This window comes from Ciconia boyciana, chromosome 3 (genome assembly GCF_034638445.1).
Source record: "Ciconia boyciana chromosome 3, ASM3463844v1, whole genome shotgun sequence".
Taxonomy (NCBI): domain Eukaryota; kingdom Metazoa; phylum Chordata; class Aves; order Ciconiiformes; family Ciconiidae; genus Ciconia; species Ciconia boyciana.
In genome coordinates, this window is record NC_132936.1 from 435,466 (window position 1) to 459,957 (window position 24,492).

At 73.7% G+C, this 24,492-nt stretch overlaps 4 protein-coding genes and 2 non-coding genes across 8 annotated transcripts; 3 read left to right on the forward strand and 3 right to left on the reverse strand.

Moving 5' to 3' along the window:
* The first annotated feature begins 4,761 nt into the window (after positions 1–4,761).
* LOC140650400 (U1 spliceosomal RNA) lies at positions 4,762–4,925 on the forward strand. The gene has a single exon (XR_012041967.1). It is a non-coding gene; the product is annotated as a U1 spliceosomal RNA (small nuclear RNA).
* Positions 4,926–5,484: 559 nt separating this feature from the next.
* On the reverse strand, positions 5,485–5,648 carry LOC140650401 (U1 spliceosomal RNA). The gene has a single exon (XR_012041968.1). It is a non-coding gene; the product is annotated as a U1 spliceosomal RNA (small nuclear RNA).
* A 469-nt stretch (positions 5,649–6,117) lies between these two features.
* ATRAID (all-trans retinoic acid induced differentiation factor) lies at positions 6,118–12,703 on the reverse strand. The gene is given in 10 exon segments (XM_072855423.1): positions 6,118–6,323; positions 6,427–6,527; positions 6,622–6,743; positions 6,805–6,876; positions 8,639–8,678; positions 8,681–8,709; positions 8,959–9,089; positions 9,687–10,355; positions 10,692–10,776; positions 12,084–12,703. Coding segments are annotated over 10 exon segments (1,974 nt in total). The 3' UTR covers positions 6,118–6,218.
* On the forward strand, positions 10,858–17,158 carry SLC5A6 (solute carrier family 5 member 6). 2 transcript variants are annotated; one of them, XM_072858075.1, is made up of 16 exons: positions 10,860–10,980; positions 12,835–13,313; positions 13,717–13,782; positions 13,851–13,902; positions 14,013–14,080; positions 14,179–14,333; positions 14,580–14,720; positions 14,841–14,970; positions 15,064–15,152; positions 15,242–15,354; positions 15,460–15,527; positions 15,642–15,728; positions 15,844–16,028; positions 16,139–16,242; positions 16,311–16,432; positions 16,522–17,158. In XM_072858075.1, exons 2-16 carry the CDS (start codon positions 12,984–12,986, stop codon positions 16,669–16,671), a joined length of 1,860 nt encoding a protein of 619 aa, XP_072714176.1. In that variant the 5' UTR covers positions 10,860–10,980; positions 12,835–12,983; the 3' UTR covers positions 16,672–17,158. The 2 variants fall into 2 exon arrangements, with proteins under 2 accessions (XP_072714174.1, XP_072714176.1); XM_072858073.1 differs by lacking the exon at positions 13,851–13,902 and having other exon boundaries at positions 10,858–10,980.
* A 648-nt stretch (positions 17,159–17,806) lies between these two features.
* TCF23 (transcription factor 23) lies at positions 17,807–19,041 on the reverse strand. The gene is made up of 3 exons (XM_072855430.1): positions 18,982–19,041; positions 18,189–18,440; positions 17,807–18,007 (listed from the first exon to the last, which is right to left on the reverse strand). The coding sequence occupies exons 1-3, from the start codon at positions 19,039–19,041 to the stop codon at positions 17,885–17,887; spliced, it is 435 nt and encodes a 144-aa protein (XP_072711531.1). The 3' UTR covers positions 17,807–17,884.
* A 1,304-nt stretch (positions 19,042–20,345) lies between these two features.
* PREB (prolactin regulatory element binding) lies at positions 20,346–23,245 on the forward strand. Of its 2 annotated transcripts, XM_072857684.1 has the most exons (9): positions 20,346–20,514; positions 20,733–20,928; positions 21,107–21,318; positions 21,541–21,621; positions 21,690–21,814; positions 22,127–22,300; positions 22,372–22,444; positions 22,572–22,731; positions 22,875–23,245. In XM_072857684.1, the coding sequence occupies exons 1-9, from the start codon at positions 20,380–20,382 to the stop codon at positions 22,967–22,969; spliced, it is 1,251 nt and encodes a 416-aa protein (XP_072713785.1). In that variant the 5' UTR covers positions 20,346–20,379; the 3' UTR covers positions 22,970–23,245. The 2 variants fall into 2 exon arrangements, with proteins under 2 accessions (XP_072713785.1, XP_072713786.1); XM_072857685.1 differs by lacking the exon at positions 22,127–22,300.
* Positions 23,246–24,492: the final 1,247 nt, after the last annotated feature.

Consider the following 24,492-nt stretch of genomic DNA (forward strand, 5'->3'; position numbering starts at 1 on the left):
ACGCCCCCTCCCGCAGCGCCCCGCCCCGCCCCGCCCCTGGCGGCTCGGAGCGGCCCGGCCGGCAGCGCCGCGATCTGCACGGCCCCGCCTCGCGCGGGCAGCGGGGACCCGCCCACAGCCCGGCCCGGCCCAGGGCGCGGCGCGGTTCGCGTTCGCGTTCGCGAGTGGAGGGGACCCGGCAGAAGAGCGGGAAACGCGCAACCGCCGCGGCCCGAGCTTCGCGTCTGGCGGAGCCGAGCAGCGGAGCGAGCGCTGCCGAGGAAAGCGGGGTTGGGGCGGACGAGCGTCACCCCCCGCATGCGGGGCCTGCGGAAGCGGCCGTCCCGGCGGCTCCTGCCCCTGGACTCGGGCACGTCCGTGGCTGGGCAGGACAGCGCAGGGCCAGCCGCTCCGGCCGGCGGCGGCACGAGGCCTCCGGGCGTCCAAGGACACGCGGACACGTCCCCGATCCGCCGAGGGAGAGGATTTCTTGCCGTTTCCTCCCCAGGCACCTGGGTCCCTTCTAGGGGCCTTGAGAGCCCCTGCCCCGGAGAGCGACGACGGTCCGGGCGCAGGAACAGGACGGGGACGGGACCGGTGCCGTCCTGCCGGGGCCCCCCCCTCCCCCTTGGCCTGAAGCACTGGCGGTGCCGCAGCGGCAGCAGCCGGGGCGGGGGGGTCGGTGCAGGGGAAGGGGGCTGAGATGGCACCCAGACCCCCCCGAGGCGCCCGGCCAGCGATGCTCAGCTCCCTCCGCCGCCGGCACGCGGCTCTGGGCACAGCCACCGCAGCCGGCTGCTACGGATTGACGCATGCCGGCCACCGTAACCGGGTCCGGCCCTAGGATGCCGCTGATTCATGTAAGTCCGAGGGAAGGTTTCCAGCTCCTCTTTTATTAGTTCTCAGGTGACAGCTCGAGCTGGGTGCCCCCGGAGAGGGACCCCTACGCCAGATCGTGCCCCTCAGTTATACCCGTACCCCCCAGCACTCGATCCCCAAGTCCAATCACTTAATTCTGGTCGGTGGCCTCTTGTTTTCTTATTGGTTTTCACTGTCGCTGGGCTGGCCGCCTTCTGAAGCTACCTCATTCTCTTGGAATTGTCTCCTTGGTCCTTATCTTCTTCGTTCCACTCGTACCTGCCGGATGCAGCGAGTTCTGTGTTTGCAGCATTCGTTTTATCCAAATGTTTACTCGCGGTCAGCTCTTGCGGCCTAAGGCTTCAACTGCTTTAGCTACTAGTGCTAAGCTACTAATGCTAAACGAGACTATTCGGCGAGAAGAAGACAGTTAATCACATCTCTTCTGCAACAGCGGCACAGCCGCCCCGCTCCCGCAGGGCCCGCCCCAGCCAGGGGGGTGGCAGCCGCACCGCGGGATTGCTTTGCTCCAGATGTCTCTTCTGCGCCTGTCGCCCAGTAATTTCTCTATTCCCAATGTTAATCTGGGGTGGACGAGAGCAAGGGAGAGCTTTAGCGAAGCCACTGAGCCAACGACCACGTCAGTAAAGTGCCGGTGTATCTCAAGACACAGCTGCCCGGCTCCGCCAGGATGGAGTCGCCTTTTGGCACAGCGGCCCCGGCGGTGCCGCGCTCTGCCCCGAGCATGGCTGGCACAGGGCTGGCGATGCCCCGTGCTTCGGCTGCTGCTGAGTGGTGCCGGCACCGCACCGGGGCATCCTCCGCATCCCCGACCAGCCGCTGGGGTGGGCAAGGGGCCGGAGGGGACCCAGCCAAGACAGCTTGACCCCAGGGGTATTGCACACTGTGTGCCATCCTGCTCAGGGATAAAAGGGTAGGATGGGACAGGACAGGACGGGACAGGACAGGGTAGGCTAGTTCAGCTGGAAGCGACCTACAAGGATCATCTGGTCCAACTGCCTGACCGCTTCAGGGCTGACCACAGGTTAAAGCACGTTATTAAGGGCGCTGTCCAAATGCTTCTTAAACACTGACAGGCTTGGGGCATCGACCACCTCTCCAAGAAGCCTGCTCCAGGGTTTGACCACCCTCTCAGTAAAGAAATGCTTCCTCGTGTCAAGTCTGAACCTCCCCTGGCACAGCTTTGAACCATTCCCAGGAGTCCTGTCCCTGGATCCCAGGGAGAAGAGCTCAGCACCTTCCTCTCCACGTCCCCTCCTCAGGAAGCTGCAGAGAGCAAGGAGGTCGCCCCTCAGCCTCCTCCTCTCCCAACGAGACAAACCCGGAGTCCTCAGCCGCTCCTCAGAGGACTTGCCTTCCAGCCCTTCACCAGCTTTGTTGCCCTTCTCTGGAGGCATTTGAGGACCTTCACATCCTTCTCCAATGGTGGGGCCCAGCACTGCACGCAGTACTCCAGGGAAGGCCGCACCAACGCTGAATACAGCGGGACAATCCCCTCGCTTGACCGGCTGTTTTTCCTGTGTTTGATGCGCCCCGGGATGGGGTTTGCCCTCTCGGCTGGCCAGGGCACACTGCTGGCTCCTATCGAGCCTGCTGCCGACCAGCACCCCCAGATCCCTTTCTGCAGGGCTGCTCTCCAGCCACTCCTCTCCCAGTTTAGACTTGTGCCTGGCGTTACTCCGTCGCAGCTGCAGAATCCGGCATTTGGTCTTGTTCCATTTCACGCTGTTGATGATTGCCCAATGCTCCAATCTATCTAGATCCCTCTGCAAGGCCTCTTGTCCCTCGAGAGAGTCAACAGCAGCTCCCAGTTTGGTACCGTCAGCAAACTTGCTAACGGTGCATTCAGCTCCTGCATCCAGATCGTTGATAAACATATTGAACAGAACTGGCCCTAGAATTGAGCCCTGAGGAACGCCGCTGGTGACCAGTCACCAGCCAGATGTGGCCCCATTCACTGCAGCCCTTTGAGCCCTGCCGTCCAGCCGGTTCTTCACCCAGCGCACTGTGAACCAGCTCATCCCGCAGTTGGGCAACTTGTCCAGAGGGATGCTGTGAGGGACAGGATCAAAAGCCTTCCTAAAATCCAGAAGAACTATCCACCGCCTTCCCTTCATCCACCTGGCGGGTGACCTTATCGCAGAAGGAGATCAAATTAGTTAGACAGGACTTCCCCTTCGCAAACTAACCCGTGCTGACCGTGCCTGACGATTGCATTGTCCTTTAAATGCCTTTCAATAGCACCCAGGATGCTGTTCTCTGTCATTTTTCCAGGTGCTGAGGTTAGACTCACAGGTCTGTCGTGGCCGGGTCTCCCCTCACGCCCTTCTCGTCAATTGGAATAGCGTCGGCTAGCTTCCAGGCAGCACGGGCCTCCCCAGACTGCCCAGGCCTTTGCTAGATGATCGAGAGGGGTCCTGCCGTAACATCCGCCAGCTCCTTCAGCACTCTGGGGTGAATCCCATGAGGCCCCATGGACTTGCGAACACTCAGCTGATACAGCTGGTCCCTGGCAATCTCAGCGTCCACAAATGGAAAGTCACTGTTCCCGCGGCCGTGGTCCCCCAGCTCCGGGGACCGGGCAGCCCAAGGTCCATCAGTATTATTAAAGACTGAGGCAAAAATTGCACTGAATGCCCCTGCCTTTTCTTCACTCCTGTTTGCTAGGTGTCCATCTTCCACGAGGGTCGGTCCAACGTCTTCCTTAGACCTCCTCGTGCTGCCACCGTACTCAGAAAGCCTTTCTCGCCTGACACAGCACTAGCCAGCGTCAACTCCAGCGGAGCTTTGGCCTTTCGTGTCTCCTCCCTACGGTGCGAACCACGGCTCCGTGACCCTCCTGCGAAGCCTGACCTCGCCTCCAGAGATGGAGCCACGTCTTCTTCCTCCCGAGCTCCACAAGGAGGTCCCTGGCCAGCCCAGCTGGTCTCCTGTCCCGCGTGCTTGACTTGGGGCACCCGGGATTGCCGGCTGCCGGGCTTTTAGAGGTGGCTCCTAAGAAGCGCACGCTCCCACGGCCCCCCGAGCCCTCGCAGGCAGGTTCCCCGGGGACGCTGCTCCGGGGCTCCCCGAGCAGCTTGAGGTCTGCTCTCCCGGAAGCCGGGCAGCCGCTCCGCTGCCCTTTTCCTCATCACACCGAAAACCGTAGAGCCGACGGTTCCGCGGTCCCTGCGGCCAGGACAGCCCCCCCCGTGTCCCCGAGTCCTTCTCTGCGCACAGAGGGGGCCGGGAGGGCACCTTCCCGCCGGCTCCCGGGGCTCTTGTCACCGGGACTCGTCGCCCCCAGACCCATCGCCGGGACTGCCCGGACCTGTTCGTCGCAGCTGCCGCCGAGGCCGCTGCCGCGGGAGGGGGGTGGCTGCTGCGGGGGCGCCGTTCCAGCCTCCCGGCCGCGGCGAGACGAGCCCCGGTGCCCGCAGAGCCCCGGTGCCCGCAGAGCGGAGCGGCTCTCGGTCCGTGCCGGCTGCTGGCGGGGGGGCGCGGGGCAGCAGCCCCCGGCAGCAGTGCAGCGGGAGCGAGGAGGTTCCGCGCAGCGGCTGCCGGGCAATGCGCTGCCCGGTACTCACCGACCCCGCTGCCGGAGACGGAGCGGAGCCCCCCGCCGCCCCCCGCCGCTGCGGGCGGGGCCGCTCCGAGCCGCCAGGGGCGGGGCGGGGCGGGGCGCTGCGGGAGGGGGCGTGTCCATGCAGATCGGGCACCGCGCGGGCTGTCGGGACGGCCCCGCGCCGCCAAGACGCCGCCCGCGGGCGTGGGCCAGCGCTGCGTGGGCGGTGCGCGGCGGCGGAGCGCGGGGGCGGGGAGGCGCAGGGGCGGCGTGTGTCGGGGGTGTGCGTGGTTGGCGCGGTGTCCGTGTGGTGTGCGTGGGTGGGCGGGTGTGTGTGTCGGCGGCGGCGGTGTTGGTGCATACTTACCTGGCAGGGGAGACACCATGATCAGGCAGGTGGTTTTCCCAGGGCGAGGCTCATCCCCTGCACTCCGGGTGTGCTGACCCCTGCGATTTCCCCAAATGCGGGAAACTCGACTGCATAATTTGTGGTAGTGGGGGACTGCGTTCGCGCTCTCCCCTGGTTCCGGCTGTTAAAGAACAGATAAGGGAGAGATAAGCCGTGATGATAACTCCGCACCGCGGGGCTGAGCAGAGCGTGGAGTCGCTACAGCGGCTCAGGGCCCGGGCCCCGCGGGAACGCAAAGATCCAGGAGGAACGGAAGCGCCTGTCGCGCCCCGGCCTCGATCCCCCGCCATCTCGCTGCCGGGGGGAGCGGGAGCTCGACGGGGAGCGGAGGGCGGCCGAGGCGCAGCGCTGCCCGAAGGCCGGGGGGGTTCCGTGCTTTTCAAGACGAGGATCGGAACTCAGCGGTAATGGGCACTTCCCTGCCCGGGAACATCCCGCCTGCTTCCTGACGCGACGGCTCCAGCGCTCCGTGGCCGCCTCCTGCGGCCGCCGCTACCGCGGCCCTGCCCGCCCCGGAGACCGGTCGCGGGACCGAGCCCTGCCCGAGCAGCGGAGCCCCGACATCGCCGCAACGGGCCCAGGTCGACTGCGCCGGAGACCGCGGCGGGAACAGCCCTCGCGCCGCCACAGACCCCCACTGCTCTGCATCTCTGTCCTTGTCACCGGCCACAGCCAGGGGAGAGCGCGAACGCAGTCCCCCACTACCACAAATTATGCAGTCGAGTTTCCCGCATTTGGGGAAATCGCAGGGGTCAGCACACCCGGAGTGCAGGGGATGAGCCTCGCCCTGGGAAAACCACCTGCCTGATCATGGTGTCTCCCCTGCCAGGTAAGTATGCACCAACACCGCCGCCGCCGACACACACACCCGCCCACCCACGCACACCACACGGACACCGCGCCAACCACGCACACCCCCGACACACGCCGCCCCCGCGCCTCCCCGCACCCGCGCTCCGCCGCCGCGCACCGCCCACGCAGCGCTGGCCCACGCCCGCGGGCGGCGTCTTGGCGGCGCGGGGCCGTCCCGACAGCCCGCGCGGTGCCCGATCTGCATGGACACGCCCCTGGCGGCCCCGCCCGCCCACTCGCGATCCCCGCTCCCGCCGCCCGCCCCAGCACAGCGCGGTTTCGGGCCGGGGGTCCAAGGCGCAGCGGGAGCCCGTCCCCCGCAGGGCGGGTGGGGAAAGGTGGCGCCCCCAGCCCGGCGGGGCGGCTCCCCAGAGCGGCCTGGAGTGTCCCACACCCCCCCGGGCAGCTGCCTGCACCCCCGCGGCTCCGGGAAGGCATCGGATGGACACACGGAGGGGATGCTGCCAGCTTTATTCATCGCCAGCCCCAGGGCACGGAGCCCCCCGACCCTGCCCCGGCCTCAGCAGAGGCGCTGGCGCAGAGCCCCCTCCCCGCTCAGGGGGTCTTGGCTTTCCGGCGCTGGGTGCTCCACAGCAGGAGGGACAGGCCCAGGGTGACGGCTCCCAGGATCCCACAGAAGAGCAGCACGGGGAACGTCCCCTGCGAGGAAGCAGCATGAGCGGCGCCGCTCCCCGCCACCCACACTGCTCCAGCTCCGGCCGGGGGGCACTCAGGGAGGGGGACCCATCCCGCAGGCGCTCACCTCGCGCAGGCACTTGTAGCCGTGGAAGGGGCTGTCACAGAGGCACTGGACGAGGCCGGGGCCGTCCGGGGCACAGGCAGCGTTCTCAGGGCACGACCAGGCTGCCGGAGTAGAGCTGGGGGTCACGGGGCCAGGCCGGGGCCAGCCCCCACCTCCCAGCCCCGGGGACACGGCACCCCCAGCCCCCTACTGTACCGAGCTCCCCGGAGCCATTGCAGGGGTTCCTCTGGCCCTGGCAGAGCCGGCTGCTCCGAAGCGTCGTCACCTCCTCCCAGGCGCTGCTCCCGCCCGGACACTCCAGCGCCAGTGGCACCGCGCTGGGGAGCAGAGCTCAGCACCCGGCGCCACGGCAGCCCCCGCGCCCCCCTGGGTACTCACAGCTGCTGCAGGTGGGTGAAGCCCAGGAAGGAGCCGCTGGGGAGGGCTGCCAGGGGGTTCTCTGTCAGGTCCCTGCAAACACACACCAGGCGCCATGGACCCCACCGGCCGCTGCCCCAGGTGCCCACAAACAGCACTGGCCCCAGCACGGCCCCGGGGGTCCCCTCTCTGTGCCACATCACCGCCTGGGGCCAGGCTGCTCCCCGGCAGGGACACCGGCCCCAGGGAAGGGACAAGGTACCTCTGGGATGGTGTCAGAGGGTCACAGAGTGGTTTGGGTGGGAAGGGACCTCAAAGACCATCGAGTCCAACCCCCTGCCATGGGCAGGGCCACCTTCCACCAGACCAGGGTGCTCAAAGCCCCGTCCAGCCTGGCCTTGAACACTTCCAGGGATGGGGCATCCACAACCGCTCTGGGCAACCCGGGCCAGTGCCTCACCACCCTCAGAGTGAAGAATTTCTTCCTCATCTCTAATCTAAATCTCCCCTCTTTCAGTTTAAAGCCATTACCCCTTGTCCTATCACTACATGCCCTTGTAAAGAGTCCCTCTCCAGCTTTCTTGTGGGCCCCTTCAGGTACTGGCAGGCTGCTGTAAGGTCTCCCTGGAGCCTTCTCTTCTCCAGGCTGAACAACCCCAGCTCTCTCAGCCTGTCCTCATAGCGGAGGTGCCCCATCCCTCTGATCACCTTCATGGCCCTCCTCTGGACTCGCTCCAGCAGTTCCATGTCTTTCCTGTGCTGAGGACCCCAGAGCTGGACGCAGCACTGCAGGGGGGGTCTGGCCAGAGCGGAGTCGAGGGGCAGAATCCCCTCCCTCGCCCTGCTGGCCACGCTGCGGGTGATGCAGCCCAGGACACGGTTGGCTTTCTGGGCTGCGAGCGCACATTGCCGGCTCATGTCCAGCTTTTCACCCACCAGTACCCCCAAGTCCTTCTCCGCAGGGCTGCTCTCAATCCCTTCACCCCCAGCCTGTATCGACATTGGGGGTTGCCCCGACCCGGGTGCAGGACCTTGCCCTTGGCCTTGTTGGCCCTCAGGAGGTTCCCATGGGCCCGCCTCCAGCCTGCCCAGGCCCCTGGGGATGCCAGCCCCCGCTTGGTGCCATCCGCAGACCTGCTGAGAGTGCGCTCGATCCCACTACGTCATTAATAAAGACACTGAACGGTACCAGTCCCAACACAGACCCCCGAGGGACACCGCTTCTTACTGATCTCCATTTGGACACTGAGCCGTTCATTGACCGCAACCCTTTGGACGCGGCCATCCGGCCCATTGAGCAGTCCATCCACCAAACCCGCATCTCTCCAATTTAGTGATAACGATGTTGTGTGAGACCCTGTCGAAAACCTCACAGCCGTCAAGACAGATGGCACCAGTTGCTCCTCCCTTATCCACCAGCACGGTCCCTCCATCGTAGAAGACCACCAGGTTGCTCAGGCATGGTTTGCCCGTGGTGAAGCCACGCTGGCTGTCCCGCACCACCTCCCTGCCGTCCGTACGCCCTGGCAGAGCTTCCCGGAGGATCTGCTCCGGGTTCTGACTGGGCACAGAGCTGAGGCTGCCCGGTCGGTGGCTGCCAGGGTCCCCCCTTTTAAAAACGGGGGTGATGGTTCCCCTTTTCCTGTCACTGGGGACTCCCCCTGACCACCACTGCTGTTCAAACAGGGTGGGGGGCAGCTGGTGTCCCCTGGGTAGCGGGGTGCTGGGGGCCTGGGGACGGCGGGGGGGAAGACGGGGACCAGCGAGGCAGGGGGTTCCCACCAGACCCCTCTCCCTGCCTGGCCCGGCTGCTTGCGGGGAGCAGGAGGGGGCACGAGGGAGCACGAGGACTCACAGGACGACAGCAGCGGCGGCCTCGGCCAGCCCCGGGGGAGGCTTCGCAGGGAGCAGTTGCTCAGGTCCAGCCTGGGAGGGGGCAGCGGTTGGGGAGGGACGTCAGCGTGCCCGGCACCCCCGCACCCCCATCCTGTGTGCCCGGCACCCCCCGCACCCCCATCCTGCGTGCCCCCCACCCACGCACCCCCCACCCCCTGACCCTCTGAGTCCCCCCACAACCCCCGCGCCGGGCACCCTCCCGCCCCCGAGCACCCCTTCACGTGCCCCCGACACCCCTGCGCACCCCTCGGCACCCCGGCACCCCCCGCCGCCCCGTACCCCAGCAGACGCTCCGGGCGGGCGCCCCGTTCCCGGCAGCAGCGGCCCTCGCTCTCGGCGCCGGCCCGGGACGCGCAGTACCGGGCCACGACGGAGCCGTTCCGCGGCGGCCCCGGGCAGCGCCCGCACACCTGGGGCGGGGGCGTTCGGCGGGGCACGGGCGGCGCCGACACGGGCACCCCCCGACCCCTGGCACTCGTCTCCTGGGCACCCCCCGACCCCCGGGCCACCCCCGGCACCCCGACCCCCCGATTCGAGAGCCTCCGCCTCGGACACCCCCCATCCGGGCACCCTCCGACGCCCCCCCGACCGGGCCCTCGCCGACCCCCGGGCCCCCCACACCGGAGGCCCCCGGACCTGGGCATCTCTGACCCGGGCACTCCCCACCCCTCGGCAACCCCCGACCCGGGCACCCCCGACCCCCGGCACCCCCGAGCCCCGGAGCCCCCGACCCGGGCACCCCCAGACCCCGGCACCGCCGAGCCCCGGAGCGCCCCGACCGGGGCACCCCCGACTCCCGGAGCCCCCGAGCCCCGGAGCCCCCGACCGGGGCACCCCCGACCCGGGCACCCCCGACCCCCGGCACCCCCGACCGGGGCACCCCCGACCCCCGAGCCCCCGACCGGGGCACCCTCGAAGCTCCCCAAGCCCCGGAGCCCCCGACCGGGGCACCCCGAGCCCCGGAGCCCCCCGACCCGGTCCCGGTCCCCCCGATCCCCGCCGCTCACCGCCGCGCCGCCGGCGGCCCAGGGCAGCGGCAGCAGCGGCAGCAGCAGCAGGAACGCGCCCATGGCCCCGGCAGCCCCCGCCCCCCCCGGGGCTCTTCCGGGACCGCCCCTCCCCGCCCCGCCGGGCACGCCCGGTGCGAGGAGGTGCGAGGGCGCCCCCTGGCGGGCACGGGGGGTGGGGGAGCACCGGGCGGCGCTGTCCCGGGAGACCGAGGGAGGGACCGGACGGGCCCGGGGCGCTCCCGGCCCCCCACGGCGTGGCCGCGGGGACAGCGCTGCGGCACCGGCACCGGCACCGGCACCGGCACCGGCCACGGGCCAGCAGCGGGGCGTCGTGCCGTGCCGGGCCACACCACCCGGTGCCGGGGCCCCTCGGCCCCGTCCCGGCCGGCAGGAGCTCCCGGGGCAGAGCCCCAGCCTGGCCCCGGGGCCGGGGGAGCCCCAGCGCCAACGGGAGGCCCCGGGAGCACCGCGGCCCGGGGCGAGGGCAGGGCGGGAGGGGGCGGCGCGGGGCCCCGGGAGGGGGGGGGAGCCCGGCCCGGCGGGGACGAGGCCCCGGTCCCCCGGCACGGCAAGGGCTGGCTGCGGGGCGGGGCCGAGCGCCCTCCGGACCCCGAGCGGGGCCGCGGGGAGGGTCCCCCGCAGCGAGAGCTGCCGGGGCGCGGTGACCTGCCCGGGGCGGCGGGGCGGGGCAGGGGCGGGGCGGGGCAGGGGCGGGGCCGCCCCCGCGGCCGGCGGCCGCCGACGCCAGAGGGCGCGCGGGGGCGAGCCGGGCCGGGCGGAAGTGGCAGGGAGGGCAGCGCCGCCGCCTCCGCGCGTCATCAGGGCGCGCCGGCGGCTGTCAGGGCGGCACGTGGGCCGAGCTCTGCCGCGCCGGTCGCCGCCGCCGGTGAGTGTCGCACCGGGGCCGCCGGGGCCCCTCAAGGTCACGGCCCTGCCCCGCCCGGGAGCGGCCCCGCAGGGCTCGGACCGCACGCCGGGCCCGGTTGCGCGGGGTCGCGGTACCGGGGCTCGTCCCGCGGCCGCCCGCCCCGCCTCGCCCTCGGCCGACACCGGCGGCACCGGGGCTCCGGGTCTGGGGCCGGGGTCACTGGGGACAGCGGGGGCGCGGGGGGCCGGGCCTCGCCCTGGGGGCACCGGGGACCCTGAGGGACCGGGGGGCCGGGCCTCGCCCTGGGGGCACCGGTGCCCCCGGGAAGGGGAGCAGGGCCGTGGCCTGGGGTCACCGGGGACAGCGGGGCTGGGCAGCGGCGCCTCGAGCGGGGTCACCGAGGACACCGGGGAACAAGGAAGTGTAAGGCGGGGGACAACGGGGACAGGAGGGCCGGGCCTCGGGCAGGGTCACCGGGGACACCGGGGATGGGGAAGTGGGAGGCAGGGCCGGGGGGAGCGGGGCCGCAGCCCGGGACGCGGGGCACCCTGGGCCGGGGGAGCGGGGCCTCGGGCCGGCGACGGCGGGGGGCGCCGAGGCTCGAGGCGGCGGGGTCTCAGGGCCACCCGGGGGCCCCGGCGCACTGAGGAGCCTTGGGCTGGGAACGCCCGGGGCTGCCGGGCCTTGGGCTGCCGGGGCGGCCGTGGGGCGGCCGTCAGGGACCGCGGCGCTGCCCGCCCTGTGTTTAGTCTCCGCAGTGGAATGTGGTGGGGTGACCTTGGACCCTGCCCGGGAGCTGTGCCACGGGGTGGTGTCCCGGCCAGGGACCGTGGCGTGCGAGGCGGGAGGCGCTGCCCTCTCACCCGCTTCCCCGCCGGCCGCCGCTGCCGCGGGGCCCCGTGCCAGCACGGCCGCCCCGTCCCCCACGGCGGGCAGGCCCGGGCAAGCTGTGCCGGGTGCGGGGATGCCAGGCGAGGCCCAGCCTAATCCCCCCAAGTATGCCCCGGGCAGGCATTCCTCCGGGGATCGCGGTGGGCACAGCGCCAGCCCCCTGCCTGCCCCCCGCCGCCGGCAGCCTCGCTTCGTCCTCCGTGTGCCCTGTGCTGCCCCGTGGCAGCCCCTATCGCTGCCCCACGGCTGCGGTGGCTTAGGGACCCTCCGCATCCTGCACCCCTGCCCCGCCGGCGCCCGCCACCCCTGCTCCCCGCAGCCCCGTGCCCGCCCACCGGCAGAGGCAGAGTGGGGGGGTCTCTGCTCGTGCCCCCTCCCTGCCCCGCTCCTGGGGCTGCCCGGCCGCCCCCTCCCCGCTCTGCAGGGGCTGGAGCCAGGGCTGGGGGCAGATGCTCGGCCGGGACCCCTGAGGATGCTCCGGTGAGCGGGGCAGGGGGGTGCCAGGGCCAGCAGCGGCTCAGGCACCTGCTCTGTCTGGCTGCTGCCCAGAGCCTCTGAGGCTGTCGGTCCCGCTCCGTCCATCTGTCCGTCCCCGGCTGTGTGGGGCGCGTGTCGTGGGGGTCACCCTGCCCAACCTCTGCTCGGCCGGGCCTTGGCGCCGGGGCTCCTCCCGCACCTCCTCGCCAGTGCAGACTGAGCTCGGCCGCCCGTCCGTCTGCCCTCCCCAGCCCCGTCCGTGGGTCCTGTGGGGCCGGGGGGCTGCCGGCGGGGCTGATCCTACAAGGTGGGCCTGCGTGGGGGCGGCTGGGCCGGGCCGGGCTCGGCACCACGGCGCCCGGCTGGCGCCGGGACCGGGGTGGTTGTGCTGGGCTTGGCTGGGCTCTCGCACCCGGGGCGGCTCTGCCGGGCTTGGCGGCACTGCGCGGTGCCGGGGCGGTTGGATTGTGTTGTGTTTGGCTAGGGCACGACGGGTGCTGCCGGGCTTGGCGAGGCTGTCCTGCACCGGGGGCGGTTGCGTTGGCTTTGGCCACGCAGGGCCGGTGCCGCCGGGCTTGGCGGAGCTGCGTGGGGCTGGCAGGGCCGGTGCTGCCGGTGTCCTGGGTGGGAGTGTTTTTGCAACCGTGACCTCGGTGCTCTTTGGAAGAGGCTCCCGCTTCCCTTGGCAGGGGCAGGTCGGGCAGCCCGGGGGGTGGGCGCCGCGGTGCCGAGCCCAGCCCAGAGGGAGGAGGAGGAGGGTTAAGGGGACGTTCCTCATCCCGCCTGGCCCCCCCCGCCCCCGCGCCGGGTCCTTGAGGCCAAGACAGAGGAGCGAGCGAAGGTCCCTGCAGTGTCAGGTGCGGCTCCCGGCGTGGCCGCCCGTGCTGACACCCATCCCTCCTCCTGCAGCTCTGAGTGCCGAGGAGATGCCGGCCAGGACCCGCTGCCGGGGTGGATGCCGGGGCTCGGCACGCCCATGAGGCTGGCGGGGCACAGCCAGGGCGGGCAGCCGGGCAGCGGCAGCTCCGGCGGGGCAGCGGCGACGGGAGACGCTCACCATGGAGTTCACAGTGATCGACTACAGCATCTTTGCGCTGCTGCTGGTGCTGTCATCGGCCATCGGGCTCTTCTACGCCCTGAGCGGGGACCGGCAGCGCACGGTGCAGGAATTCCTCCTGGCCAACCGCAACATGGGCTTCCTGCCTGTCGCCCTCTCCCTGCTGGCCACCTTCCAGTCGGCCGTGGCCATCCTGGGCGTGCCGGCCGAGATCTACCGCTTTGGCACCGAGTACTGGTTCCTCGGCTGCTCCTACTTCCTGGGGCTGCTCATCCCAGCCCACGTCTTCATCCCCGTCTTCTACCGCCTGCGCATCACCAGCACCTACGAGGTGAGCGGGGCCATCCCCGCGGGGGGGGGTGGGAGGGGGTGGGGGGCACGCGTGGAGCCCAGCGCCCGGCAAGGACGCGCAGGCAGGCGGCGCGTGGCCCCGGGGGATGAGCCGAGGGGGCCCGGCAGGGCTTTCTGCTCCTGGCCCCCCGCTGCCCCGTGCCGCGCAGACGGGGCTCCCACCCGCCTTGTCCAGCACCCGTCCCGTACCCCGCCCCGGGCAGCGCCGGCCGGCCCCGTTGTGTCACCCGGCAGCAGGAGCCCGGGTGCCGGGGCAGGGCTGCCTGCCCCCCGCCGCTTCCCCGCTGCCGTGGAGGGGACACGGGGGGGATGCGGGGGACGTCCCCCCCTGCTCAGGACCCCGCGTCCGGGCGGGACGGTGCCCTGACCCGTCTCCCCCGCAGTACCTGGAGCTGCGCTTCAACAAGACGGTGCGGATCTTCGGCACCATCACCTTCATCTTCCAGATGGTGAGTGGGGGGGGGGGGGGGTGGTGTGGGGTGTGCCGTGCACGGCTGCAGCGCCGCTCTCCCTGCAGGTCATCTACATGGGGGTAGTGCTCTACGCGCCCGCGCTGGCCCTCAACGCAGGTAAGGGGGGACGGGAGCAGGGGGGCGATGCTGGAAGCCCTGTCCTGCACGGGGGGGGGGGGTGCCACCCCCCCGCCCCCCCACTCATTAACGGCCTCTGCCGCTTCCAGTGACGGGCTTTGACCTCTGGAGCGCGGTGCTCACCATGGGGCTGGTCTGCACGCTGTACACCACGCTGGTGAGTCCCTGCCCACCGCGGCGGGGCCGGCTGCTGCCCGGGCGTGGGGGGCCCCGTGCCCGCGCCGGGCTGCGGTGACGAGCGGCGTGCCTCCGCAGGGCGGGCTGAAGGCCGTCATCTGGACGGACGTGTTCCAGACGCTGGTGATGTTCGCGGGGCAGCTGGCCGTCATCCTGGTGGGCGCCCGGCGCGTGGGCGGCATGGCCCGCGTCTGGCACCTGGCGCAGCGGGAGGGCAAGATCTCCGGCATCGAGTGAGTGGCCCAGCCTGGCCGTGCCCCCGCGCCGAGACACCTTCACCCACCCGGGGCCCAGCACCCCACGTCACGCTGTGGGGACACTCGGGGCAGCCGGGAAGGGCCTGGGGTGGGGGAGAGGGACCCTGGCACGGTGCGGTGGGGGGGGGCATTCCTGCCGCCCCCTCTCCTGTGCCGTGGGGTGCGGGGTGCCGGTGAGGACCCGGCGCCGTGACACCCCCCCCCGCCGGCACCTCTCCGCAGCCTGGACCCCGACCCCTTCGAGCGGCACACCTTCTGGACCCTGGCGGTGGGGGGGGTCTTCATGATGCTGTCGCTGTACGGGGTGAACCAGGCGCAGGTGCAGCGGTACCTCAGCGCCCGCAGCGAGCGGGAGGCCAAGCTGTGAGTGGGGCTGGGGCTGGGGGTCCCGCAGTGGGGATGGGGACGGGGTGTGTCATCCCCCCCCCGCCCCCCCCTCCCCCCATCGCCTCCCTGCCTCTGACGCCTGCCCGGCGCCCGCAGCTCCTGCTACGCCGTCTTCCCCTGCCAGCAGATCGTCCTCTGCCTCAGCTGCCTGACCGGCCTCGTCATGTTCGTCTACGACCGGGAGCACCCGCTGGCACCCACCCAGCGCCCGGGCTCCTCCGACCAGGTGGGCAGCCGGACCCCCCCCCCCCAATCCCGCAGCCCGCGGGGCCGGACCCCGCTCCCCCCTGCCCCGCGGGCGCTGACCCCCCTGCCCCAGCTGGTGCTGTACTTCGTGATGGACGTGCTGCAGGACCTGCCGGGGCTGCCCGGGCTCTTCGTCGCCTGCCTCTTCAGCGGGTCCCTCAGGTGAGTGGGCTGCCCCGGGGCCGGGGGGGGGGGGGGGGGGGGGTGGTGGTGTCCCGACCGAGCCCCCTCCCGCTCCCTCTCCTCCCCAGCACCATCTCTTCTGCCTTCAACTCGCTGGCCACGGTGACGATGGAGGACCTGGTCCGGCCCCACTGCCCCGGGCTGTCGGAGTCGCGGGCCACGCTGATCTCCAAGCTGCTGGGTGAGGGGGGGGGGAGGAGGGCAGCGTGGGGGGGGGGTTGGGGGCTGCCACAGGCGCTGGGGGGTCCCTGGTGCCTCTGTGACCCCCCCCCACTCCTCTCCCCAGCTCTTGGTTATGGATTGCTCTGCCTGGGGATGGCCTATGTGTCCTCCATGCTGGGCCCCGTGCTGCAGGTAGGAGCGGGGGCATGGCCCCCCCCCCCCCAGCTCTGGCACCCGGCCCAGGGCGGGCGGCCGGCCAGCGCAGGCTGGGGCCAGGGGCCAGCACTGAGGGCCGTGTCCCCGCAGGCAGCCATCAGCATCTTTGGCATGGTGGGGGGCCCGCTCCTGGGGCTTTTCTGCCTGGGCATGTTCTTCCCCTGTGCCAACCCCACGGTGAGTGTCCCCCTGCCCGGCCGGGGGCACGGACCCCGCAGGGGGGGCGGTGCCGGGGGGCCGGGGCACCCGGAGCCCGGCGGGAGCTCAGCACCCTCCCTCTCTGCCGGCACAGGGTGCCGTCGTGGGGCTGCTGGCGGGCCTGGCCATGGCCTTCTGGGTGGGAATCGGCAGCCTGCTGCGCGGCACGGGGGCGGCCGCGGGGGTCCCCCCGCCCAACGGCACCGCACTCCCCCCCGTGGGCAACCTCACCACCGTCCTCGCCACCACCCTGCTGGCCCCCACGCCAGCCCCCCAGAGGTGAGCAGGACCGGGGGGCTCGCCGCCAGGACACTGTGGGACCGGGGGGGGGCGGGGGGTGTGCGGGGGTGCTGCTCCGTGCCCCCCACCCTGACCCCCGTCTTCCCCAGGCCCACGGGGCTGCAGAAGTTTTACAGCCTGTCCTACATGTGGTACAGCGCCCACAACTCCACCACCGTCATCCTGGTGGGGCTCCTGGTCAGCCTGCTCACCGGTGAGTGCGGGGGGGCGGGGGGATGCCGGCAGCCCCCCCCCACACTCACCCTCCGCTCTGCCCCCCAGGCCCCATGCCGGCAGCGGCCGTGGACCCCCGCACCATCTACCCCGTGCTGCCTCGCCTGCTCTGCTGCCTGCCCCAGAAGTACCGGCAGAGGCTCTGCTGTGGGGTGGGCTTCCCTGCCCAGGTGAGGGCCCCAGCACCCTTTGGGGAGGCACAGGGTCCGTGCCCGACACCCCCCCCCGTGCTCCTGCTGCCCCCGCTCTGTCCCCGCAGGACGCTGACCGCATGGACACCGCGGTGAAGAGCAACGGGGTGGCCAACGGCCTGGGCCCCCCCGGCCCCGGGCGGCGGGAAGAGGAGGGACAGGGCTACATCCGCGCGGCCGGGGCCCCCGCCTACGCCCTGCAGGAGACCTCCTTCTGAGACCCCCCCGCCACGGGGGTCCCGGCCGCCCCCCGCGCCCTTCCCCGGCGCACCGCCGGCCAGGGGGGCACGGACCCCCCGCGGGGCGCCCGCACACGGCCGGGGAGCACCGAATAACGGGGAGGGGCTGGGTCCCTGCCCGGTGGGGGGGGGCCGGCCGGGCTGCACTCCCCCTCTCTGCCTTCGCCCGCACCGGGCTGGCCCCGAGCCCCAGGCCCTCCGGCTGCCCGCGCCGGGGCTGCTGCCGGATGTTGCCGGTGCCTGCGCCCGCCCCCGCCCCCCCCCCCTCCCGCCCCCCTCAGCCTGGGGGCGGGGGGGGGCTCTGGGACCACGGGTGTGGGGGCACATCGGAGCGGTGCCCTCTCCCCCCCGGGCCGGGACGCTGCCCGGTGCCCCCGGCCTGGCCACATGCCTTACTGCACCGCTCCCGGGACTGGGGCTGCCCGGGCCCCTCGGGGCGCCGAGCGCCCCCTCCTCCCAGCCCCCACCACCCGTCTCTGTGTTCATTGTCCCCCCCCAATAAACAGTTCTGGAGCGCAGGTGTCGGAGGAGCCCTGGGACCAGCCCCCTCCCCGCCGTGCCCCGGGAGCCTGCGGGGACACGGGACCCCCCGCCTCCCAAAGCAGCGAGGGGACAGGGGGGGGCCGCCATCCCCCGGGAGCCGGAGCCTCGCCAGCTGGGGAGATTTATGGCGGCGGCCTTGGCCCTGGCCCCTTTCCCATGGCGTGGGGCCGGCGGGGGGGCCCGGCCGGGGAGCCAGGTGAGCGCAGCCGGGGGGGGGGGCAGCTGCCCCATGGCTGGGGGGCACAGAGCCTCCATCGCCCCGTCCCCCCACCCTCTGGGCGCAGCCGAGCCGGGGCAGGGCCCAGGGTGAGGGGCCCGTGGGGGGGGGTGGGGGGCCCGTCGCGCAGCCCCCGGCGCGGCCGAGGCAGGAGGCGGGCGGCGGGTGCTCGCTGCGGGTTTATTGCTGCGGGTGGGCCAGGCGGCCCCCGTGGGGCCCCCGTGGGCAGTGCGGGGCACGCGCCCCACGCCGAGTGCCCCGGGGTCCTGGCCCGCTGCACGCCCTGCGCCTGTGGAGCTCGTGGGCCCCCGTGCAGGACCCCCACCCCCCATCCTGGCTGCTGCCCCCCCCCGTCCCCAGCCTGGGTCACGGCCTCCCCGTGCTGTGGGGGAAGAGAGCCGGCGTGGGGGCTCCCGTGGCCAGCCCCGGGGGTCAGGGGGGGCCATCCCCCAGGCTCGGCTGCCGGTGGCTGCCCGTGGCCGTGGCTGCCCCGGGGGGGTCAGGAGCGGGTCCCCCCCCAGGGCCGGCGTAGAGGCGGGAGCGCATCGGCCACTTCTGCAAGAGAGGGAGAGGGGCCGGGGCTGGGAGGGCGGCCCCTCGTCCTGCCGCTCCCGGTGCCCCACGGCTGGGGACGGGACGGGGGGACGGGACGGGGACCCCGGGGAGCGGGTGCCGTCATGCAAGGGGGACCCGTGCTGGGGAGCTGGGCCCCGAGGCGGGGGTCCCCGGGTCTCACCTTCACGGGGCGCAGGAGCGGGTGTCGGCGGAGCGGGCGGGAGGGCACGGGCGGCGGCGGGCCGCGGCCCAGCACGTGGCTGAGGTGGGCGATGTGGCTGGTGGCCAGGACGAGGACGTCCAGCTTGGAGAGCTTGGTGCCAGGGGGCACGGCGGGCAGCGCTGCCTGCAGCCGCAGGAAGGCCCGGCGCAGCGCCCGCACCCGGCTCCGCTCCCGTGCCGCGTTCAGGGGGCCCGGCAGCCCCGGGGGGCCCTGCGGCGAGAGGGGAGGGGGGGGGGGTGCCGAGCCGGCCCGGGGCCCGCCGTCGAGGCCGGGGCTGGCCACCGTCACCCCCAGAGGGACGGGGACGGCGCCCGCCCTCCACGATGCCCCTCGTCCCCTGGGGTCCCGAGTCCTGGGCCCGTGGGGCGTCTGTGCCCCCGGGGCTGCGTCCCACCCGCCCGCGTGCCGTGGGGCAGCCCACGCCCCCCCGCCCGCACCCCACTGGGCTCGGTCCTGCCCGCGACCCCCCCGCCCGAGCGGGGCCTGCCGGTGCTGCCCGCCACGCGCCCCCTCCCACGGCAGCCCCCCGGGGCCCCCTGCGCCGTCCGGCAGCGTCCCCGGGGGTCCCCGCCGCCACCGCGCGTGGGGTCCCGCTCCCACGCTCGGCCGGCTCCTTACCTGTCCCGCGGCCGGGGGGCTCCGCGGGTGGCCGGGCGGGAGCCCCGCCGGCCTGCAGCGCCGGGCGGCCCGCGGGGGCTGCGGCCCCTCGCCTCCCCGGGCGCGGGGGCGGCGGTGGCCGGGGGGCACCCACGCGAGGCGGCCGGCCCCGCTCCGCGCCCCCGCCGGCGCCCGCCCCCGCGCTCTCGGCCATGCCGGGCCGGGCCGCCCCCGGCCCCACGCCTGCCTCGCACCTCGGCCCCGCGACGCGCCCGTGGGTCGGGGCGCCCCGGGGAGAGCCGCCGCGTCCCTCCCCCCGCCGCCTCCCGGCGCGGCCCCGTCTGGGCGGGGGCCTCGCCTCCCCCTCCCTGGCACCGTGGGCTGAGCGGGAGGACGCGGGCTGGCCCAGCCGGAGCCTCCCCCGGCCCGCGGCCGCCCACGGGAGCCCTGCCGGCCCCACGGCCCGGCCCGAGCGCCGGGCGGGGCACCCACGCGGGGGGACAGCGTGCCCCGGCCCCGCGTGCAGCCGCGGGCCCTGCCCGTGGGGCGGGAGCCCGGTGCTGCCGCGGCGCGGGGGGGCAGACACCGACGGGCCCGCCCCGCGTGGGGTCCCGGCCTGCTGCCGAGGGAGGCAGCGCTCGGCCCCCCCCCCCCCGTTCTGAGCCCCTCGTGGGCTGCAGAGGGGCTCCCCCGCGGCCGTGGGGCCGGGTAAGGGGATGCGGGGGCCGGGCAGCGGCCGTAGGGCGGCGCCGGGGTGCCGGGGGCAGGTCGGCTCGGGCAGCGTGCCCACGGGTGACCGCCAGCGCCTGGGGGAGCGGGCTGACCCGGGGGGAGCCCGGCCCCGGGTCACGAGGGGCCCCACGGGGGTCAGGGGTGCCCTGCTGCCCAGGGACGGGGTGCGCAGGGGGGCTCCTCCGCTGGGCCGCAGGTGGGGCAGCCCCCAGCCCTCCATGGGGTTGCGCGGGGGTCCCCCGTGGCCTGGCGCGGGTGCGTGGGTGCTGCCCCGCTGCAGAGGGACCTGCGTGGCGGTGGAGTGGGGGGCGGGACGGGACCCCCTCCCCTCCCCCCCCACGCAGTGCTCCCGCCCCCGGGGTACGAGCACGGTGCCCCACGGCACGAGACCGCCGCGGCTGCGGTGCTCGCACGATGTCCCGTGGCGCGGTGGGGGGAGGGGGGCGCACGCGCGACGCCCACCGCACAGGGGTGCTGCGAGGCGCGGCTCCCCCACGCGGGGCCCACGCCCAGGCGGGGCTCCCTGGAAGGCACCTGCTGTGCACACGGGGCGCCCCGCTGCCGGGGGACTGCGCGTGCGCGGCGCTGCCACGCGGGGAGCCGCGGGCAGCCGCCGTCCCGGCGCGGGGCGCAGCACCCACGGACACGCAGGGCCTAGCCGCGCCCGCCCTCCGCTCTGCGCATGCGCCGCGCGGGGGGGGGCGGGGCTCGGGGCGGCGGGGGCGGGGCTGAGCGGGAGGGGGCGGGGCGCGGGGGCGGGGCGGGGCGGCGGCGCGGTGACGCAGTGGCGCAGCGGCGCGCTGACGTGTGCGGCGCAGCCATGGCGCCGCGGCGTCCGGCCGAGCTGTACCGGGCGCCGTTCCCGCTCTACACCGTCCGGCTGCACCCGCGGCGCCCGCCCGCCATCACGGCCGGCGGCGGCGGCGCCGCCAAGACCGGCATCCGCAATGGCGTGGTGCGGCTCAGCGGGGGGCGCGGGCGGGCGGCGGGCCCGGGGCCGCGGCGGGTGGGCGCCGCGGTGGAGGAGGCCCGGCGGGCCCGGGGGGGGCTGCGGGCCCCGGCCCGGGCCCGGGGGAGGTGGGCGCGGCGGGGCGCTGGGGAGCTGTGGGGCCGGGCGGGGGCGGGGGGTCCCCGCTGCGGAGCCGGGGGCTGAGGCCGAGCCCCGTCCCGCAGCACTTCCTGCAGCTGGAGCAGATCGGGGGGCGGCTCAGCGCCTCCCTGCTCCACTCCCACGACACCGAGACCCGCGCCACCATGACCATGGCGCTGGCCGACGACATCATCGCGGCGGGGCAGGACGCCAGCTGCCACATCCTCCGCTTCAGCCTGCGGGCGCCCGAGGCCACGAGCGGCTCGGCCGGCCGGAACGGTGAGGCCCCGCGCTCCCCGGGGGGTGGCAGCGCCTGCCCCGGGTGCCGTGGGGGGCTGGGTGGTCTGTGGGGCGCCTCGGAGGTGGGGCGGCGCTGCGGGGGCCTCCTGCCCGCCCCGGACCCCCGCCCGGCGGCAGGGAGCTGTGTCAGGGCTCCGTGTCGTCCGCCCCACCGCAGGCAGCGGGGAGAAGGGGCTGCGGAAGCGGAAGGGCCCCGGCCCGGCGGCGCAGGGCGAGACGCAGAGCCGGACGAGCGAGGTGACGGTGGAGAGCCTGCACAGCGTCCGCACGGATTTCAGCCCCGACGCCCTGCAGAAGGCCGTGCGCTTCAACGCCGACTGCTCTCTGCTCGTCACTGGCGGTGCCGACGGCTTCCTGCGCCTCTGGGAGGTAGGCGTGGTGGGGAGCTGAGGCCGGGCATCGCCGCGCCGGCGGCAGCGTGTGTCCGGCAGGGAAGGCCAGATCAGCAGCGCTTGCGGTTCTGCAGCGCTGCGTCTTCCTGACGCCTTCCCCGAGCGGCCCCCGGTGCCGTGCCTGGCGGGGACCGGGGGCTGCCGTGGGGGGGGCCCTGGCCCACGGGGCACAGCTCTGAGGCCTGCTCTGCCCCTGCAGTTCCCCAGCATGAAGAAGACGCTGGAGTTCAAAGCCCACGACGGGGAGATTGAAGATATCGCGCTGGGCCCTGACAACAAGGTGAGCGTCGGGCAGCTCCCCGGCCTCGTGGGGAGAGCCGTCCTTGGACGCCCGCGGTCTCTGCGCAGGTGGTGACGGCGGGACGGGACTTCCAGTGCTGTGTGTGGCAGCACGACCAGCTGGTGACGGGGCTGCGCTGGAACGAGAACCTGCCCGGCATCCCCGACAAGGCTTACCGCTACCAGGCCTGCCGGTGAGGGCCGGGGCTGCGGCACGTGGGCGGGGGGCTGGGAGCAGACCACCCCCACGGACCCAACGTGCCAACGCGTAGTCTGGGGCACGCCGAGTCTTCTCGCAGCCCCTGCTGCGTCTGCGGGGAGGGACCCCACTGGGCTGGGGGAAGGAGCGGCTCTGCCGTGGGCTCTGGGTATCAGGTTTGGGCTCGGGAGAGGGGAGGTGGGGAGGGGAAGGTGCAGGGCCCCCACGGGCCCCTCTCGCAGCCCCGGGTGACAGGGTGGCGGTGCTGGCTGTAGGGACCGACCCTCCCCGTGCTCTCCTGGGGCAGGTTCGGGGCCGTGGAGGACAACGCCGGGGCGCTGCGGCTCTACACAGTGCAGGTGCCCCACAAGAGGGAGCGCCGCCCCCCGCCCTGCTACCTGACCAAGTGGGACGGGAAGAGCTTCCTGCCGCTGCTGACCCGGCCCTGCGGCAGCGAGGTCATCTCCTGCCTGTCCGTCAGGTACCCCGGGGCCGGGCGGGTGCGGGGCAGGGGGCCCCGCCAGCCCCTTCTCACTGTCCTCCCCCCCGCAGTGACTCGGGCACCTTCCTGGGGCTGGGCACGGTGACGGGCTCTGTCGCCATCCACGTTGCCTTCTCGCTGCAGGTGAGCCGCGGGGGCGGCGGGGCTCCTCGGGGAGCGGCTGGCTGGGCAGGGAGGGGCACGGGGGCAGCCCGCGTGTCCCCCCGGGGCCAGGCTGCCTTGGACCACCCCCCTCCTTCCTGCCCCGCAGAGGCTGTACTATGTGAAGGAGGCACACGGCATCGTGGTGACGGACGTGGCCTTCGTCCCCGAGAGCCGGCGCGGGCGGGAGCTGCTGGCGGGGAACGAGGCCGCGCTGCTCAGCGTGGCCGTCGACAGCCGCTGCAAGCTTCACCTGCTCCCCAGCCGACGTAGGTGCTGGGGGGCTTCCCGGGGGTCTGCCGGGGGTGCTGGGGAGCCCACCGCCGCTCCCCGGCACGTAGCGGGGCTGCCTCTGCGCGTGCAGGGGGGCCGGGGGCCGCAGCGCCCGTCCTCACCCCTCTCTCCTCCACAGGCTCCCTCCCTGTCTGGCTGCTGCTGCTGCTCTGTGCTGGGCTTATCGTGGCCACCATCCTGCTGCTGCAGCTTGCCTTCCCGGGCTTCCTGTAGGCCCCCCCCGGTGCCAGGACGGACCCCCCCAGGCTGGCCAGCCCCTGCTGTGCCGCAGCCCACCCCAAGCAGACTGTGAAGCAGACGAGGGACCAGCCCCGGCCCTGCTGTCCCCGCTGGCGCTCGGGGAGCGGACGTGGGGCCCGGGAGCCGCATGGGGCCCCAGCCCGGCAGGACTGTGCCGGCTGCGGTGCGGTGTGGGGCTGGCCCCAGGAAGGAGGGGGGCCTGCCAGCCCTCCGCCCCACTGCTGCCATTAAAACTGGAGCACGAAGGCAGCACTGTCCCGTCTGTGCTGGGGCCGTGCCGGGGGGAGCGGGGCTGTCTCCGGGGCTGCTCCCGGCTGGGGGGGGGGGCTGCTCGGGGCCCTCCCTGCCCAGCCCACGGACGCACGGCTGCTGCTGTGGGTTTACGGTGGGGTAACCCCCACCTGCCCCGCAGCCCCTTCCCTGGCACCGTCCCCGTCCCCCTCCAGCTGCCGCAGCTTCTCCCCGTGCTCGAAGACGGCGGTGACGAACTGGGCAAAGAGTCGCTCCGTGTGGCAGCCAACGCCTCCCCCGTGGGCCGTCGCCAGGGGCAAGGTGCCAGGCGGCCTCCACGGGGCTGGCTGGGCAACCGTGGTGGGAGAGGGTCAACCGCTGGTGTGCCCTGGCATGCCCCGCCATGGGGCTGTGCCCGCTGCCCCCCGCTCGCCGTGTAGGGGGGAGAAGGCGTCACTGGACGTGTTGGGGCAGAGCACGGGCACGCGGCTGTGGTGGAGCTGGTGCGCGGGGCTGGCTGCCCGGTAGCGCTCGCAGCAGGAGCGGTAGCCGAAGGCCTGGGCCCCGTAGTGCTCGTCGAACTCCCGGATGGCACGTGCCAGGGTCAGGGGGGCTCAGGCCGGGGGCCGGGTCTTACCCTGTGCCCGCACCGGGCCCCGGGTCAGCACCGGGCGATGCTGCCAGCCCTGGGCTGGGTGTGCAGCCCCCCGTGCCCCCCACCTTCCTGCTGCCGAGCCGGCACAGGCCAGCGGTGAGGCGCTGGTTGAAGGGGGGGGTGGCGAGGGGCTGTGGCCGAGGCACCGGGGTCCCAGCTGGGCGAGAGGGCCGTGGCCCCCACCAGCCCCGCCGCCCCGGTCGCCCAGCACCGGCATCCTGGGGCGCAGCCGGCCAGGGGCAGCCAAACCGCCGGTCCTGGTGCAGGGCTCCCATACCCGCCCAGGGAGATGCCCACGGCCAGCAGCGGGGCCCGCGGGTACCGGCACTGGACGTGGGTGATGGCGGCCTCCAGGTCCTTGGTGTGGCTGGCGCGGGGGGTCCGGGGCGGGGAGCGGAGCTGGGGGCGGGCAGCGGCTTCCCCCCGGGCCGAGCTGCGCCGGCTCTGCCGGGGGCCGTGGGCGGTCGGGGGCTCTCACCCGCCAGCCGCTCCTCGCCCCGGCGGCTGAGCACGACAGAGCCGGGGGCGCGGGTGGCCTCGCTGCGGGGGGGGGCGGCCGGGGAACCGGGCCGGTGCCGCGGGCTGACCCGCGGCAGGAGTCGGGCGGCGG

Coding starts and splice junctions, on each gene's coding strand:
- SLC5A6 (XM_072858073.1), top strand. CDS start 12,881: ATGCCGGGGCTCGGCACGCCCATGAGGCTGGCGGGGCACAGCCAGGGC. Junction 15,153..15,241: donor CTCTTCAGCGGGTCCCTCAG/GTGAGTGGGCTG, acceptor TCTCCTCCCCAG/CACCATCTCTTCTGCCTTCA. Junction 16,433..16,521: donor GGGTGGGCTTCCCTGCCCAG/GTGAGGGCCCCA, acceptor CTGTCCCCGCAG/GACGCTGACCGCATGGACAC.
- TCF23 (XM_072855430.1), bottom strand. CDS start 19,041: ATGGCCGAGAGCGCGGGGGCGGGCGCCGGCGGGGGCGCGGAGCGGGGC. Junction 18,441..18,981: donor AGCGGGGCCGGCCGCCTCGC/GTGGGTGCCCCC, acceptor CTCTCGCCGCAG/GGCCCCCCGGGGCTGCCGGG. Junction 18,008..18,188: donor CGCTCCTGCGCCCCGTGAAG/GTGAGACCCGGG, acceptor CCTCTCTTGCAG/AAGTGGCCGATGCGCTCCCG.
- PREB (XM_072857684.1), top strand. CDS start 20,380: ATGGCGCCGCGGCGTCCGGCCGAGCTGTACCGGGCGCCGTTCCCGCTC. Junction 21,815..22,126: donor TACCGCTACCAGGCCTGCCG/GTGAGGGCCGGG, acceptor CTCCTGGGGCAG/GTTCGGGGCCGTGGAGGACA. Junction 22,301..22,371: donor ATCTCCTGCCTGTCCGTCAG/GTACCCCGGGGC, acceptor TCCCCCCCGCAG/TGACTCGGGCACCTTCCTGG.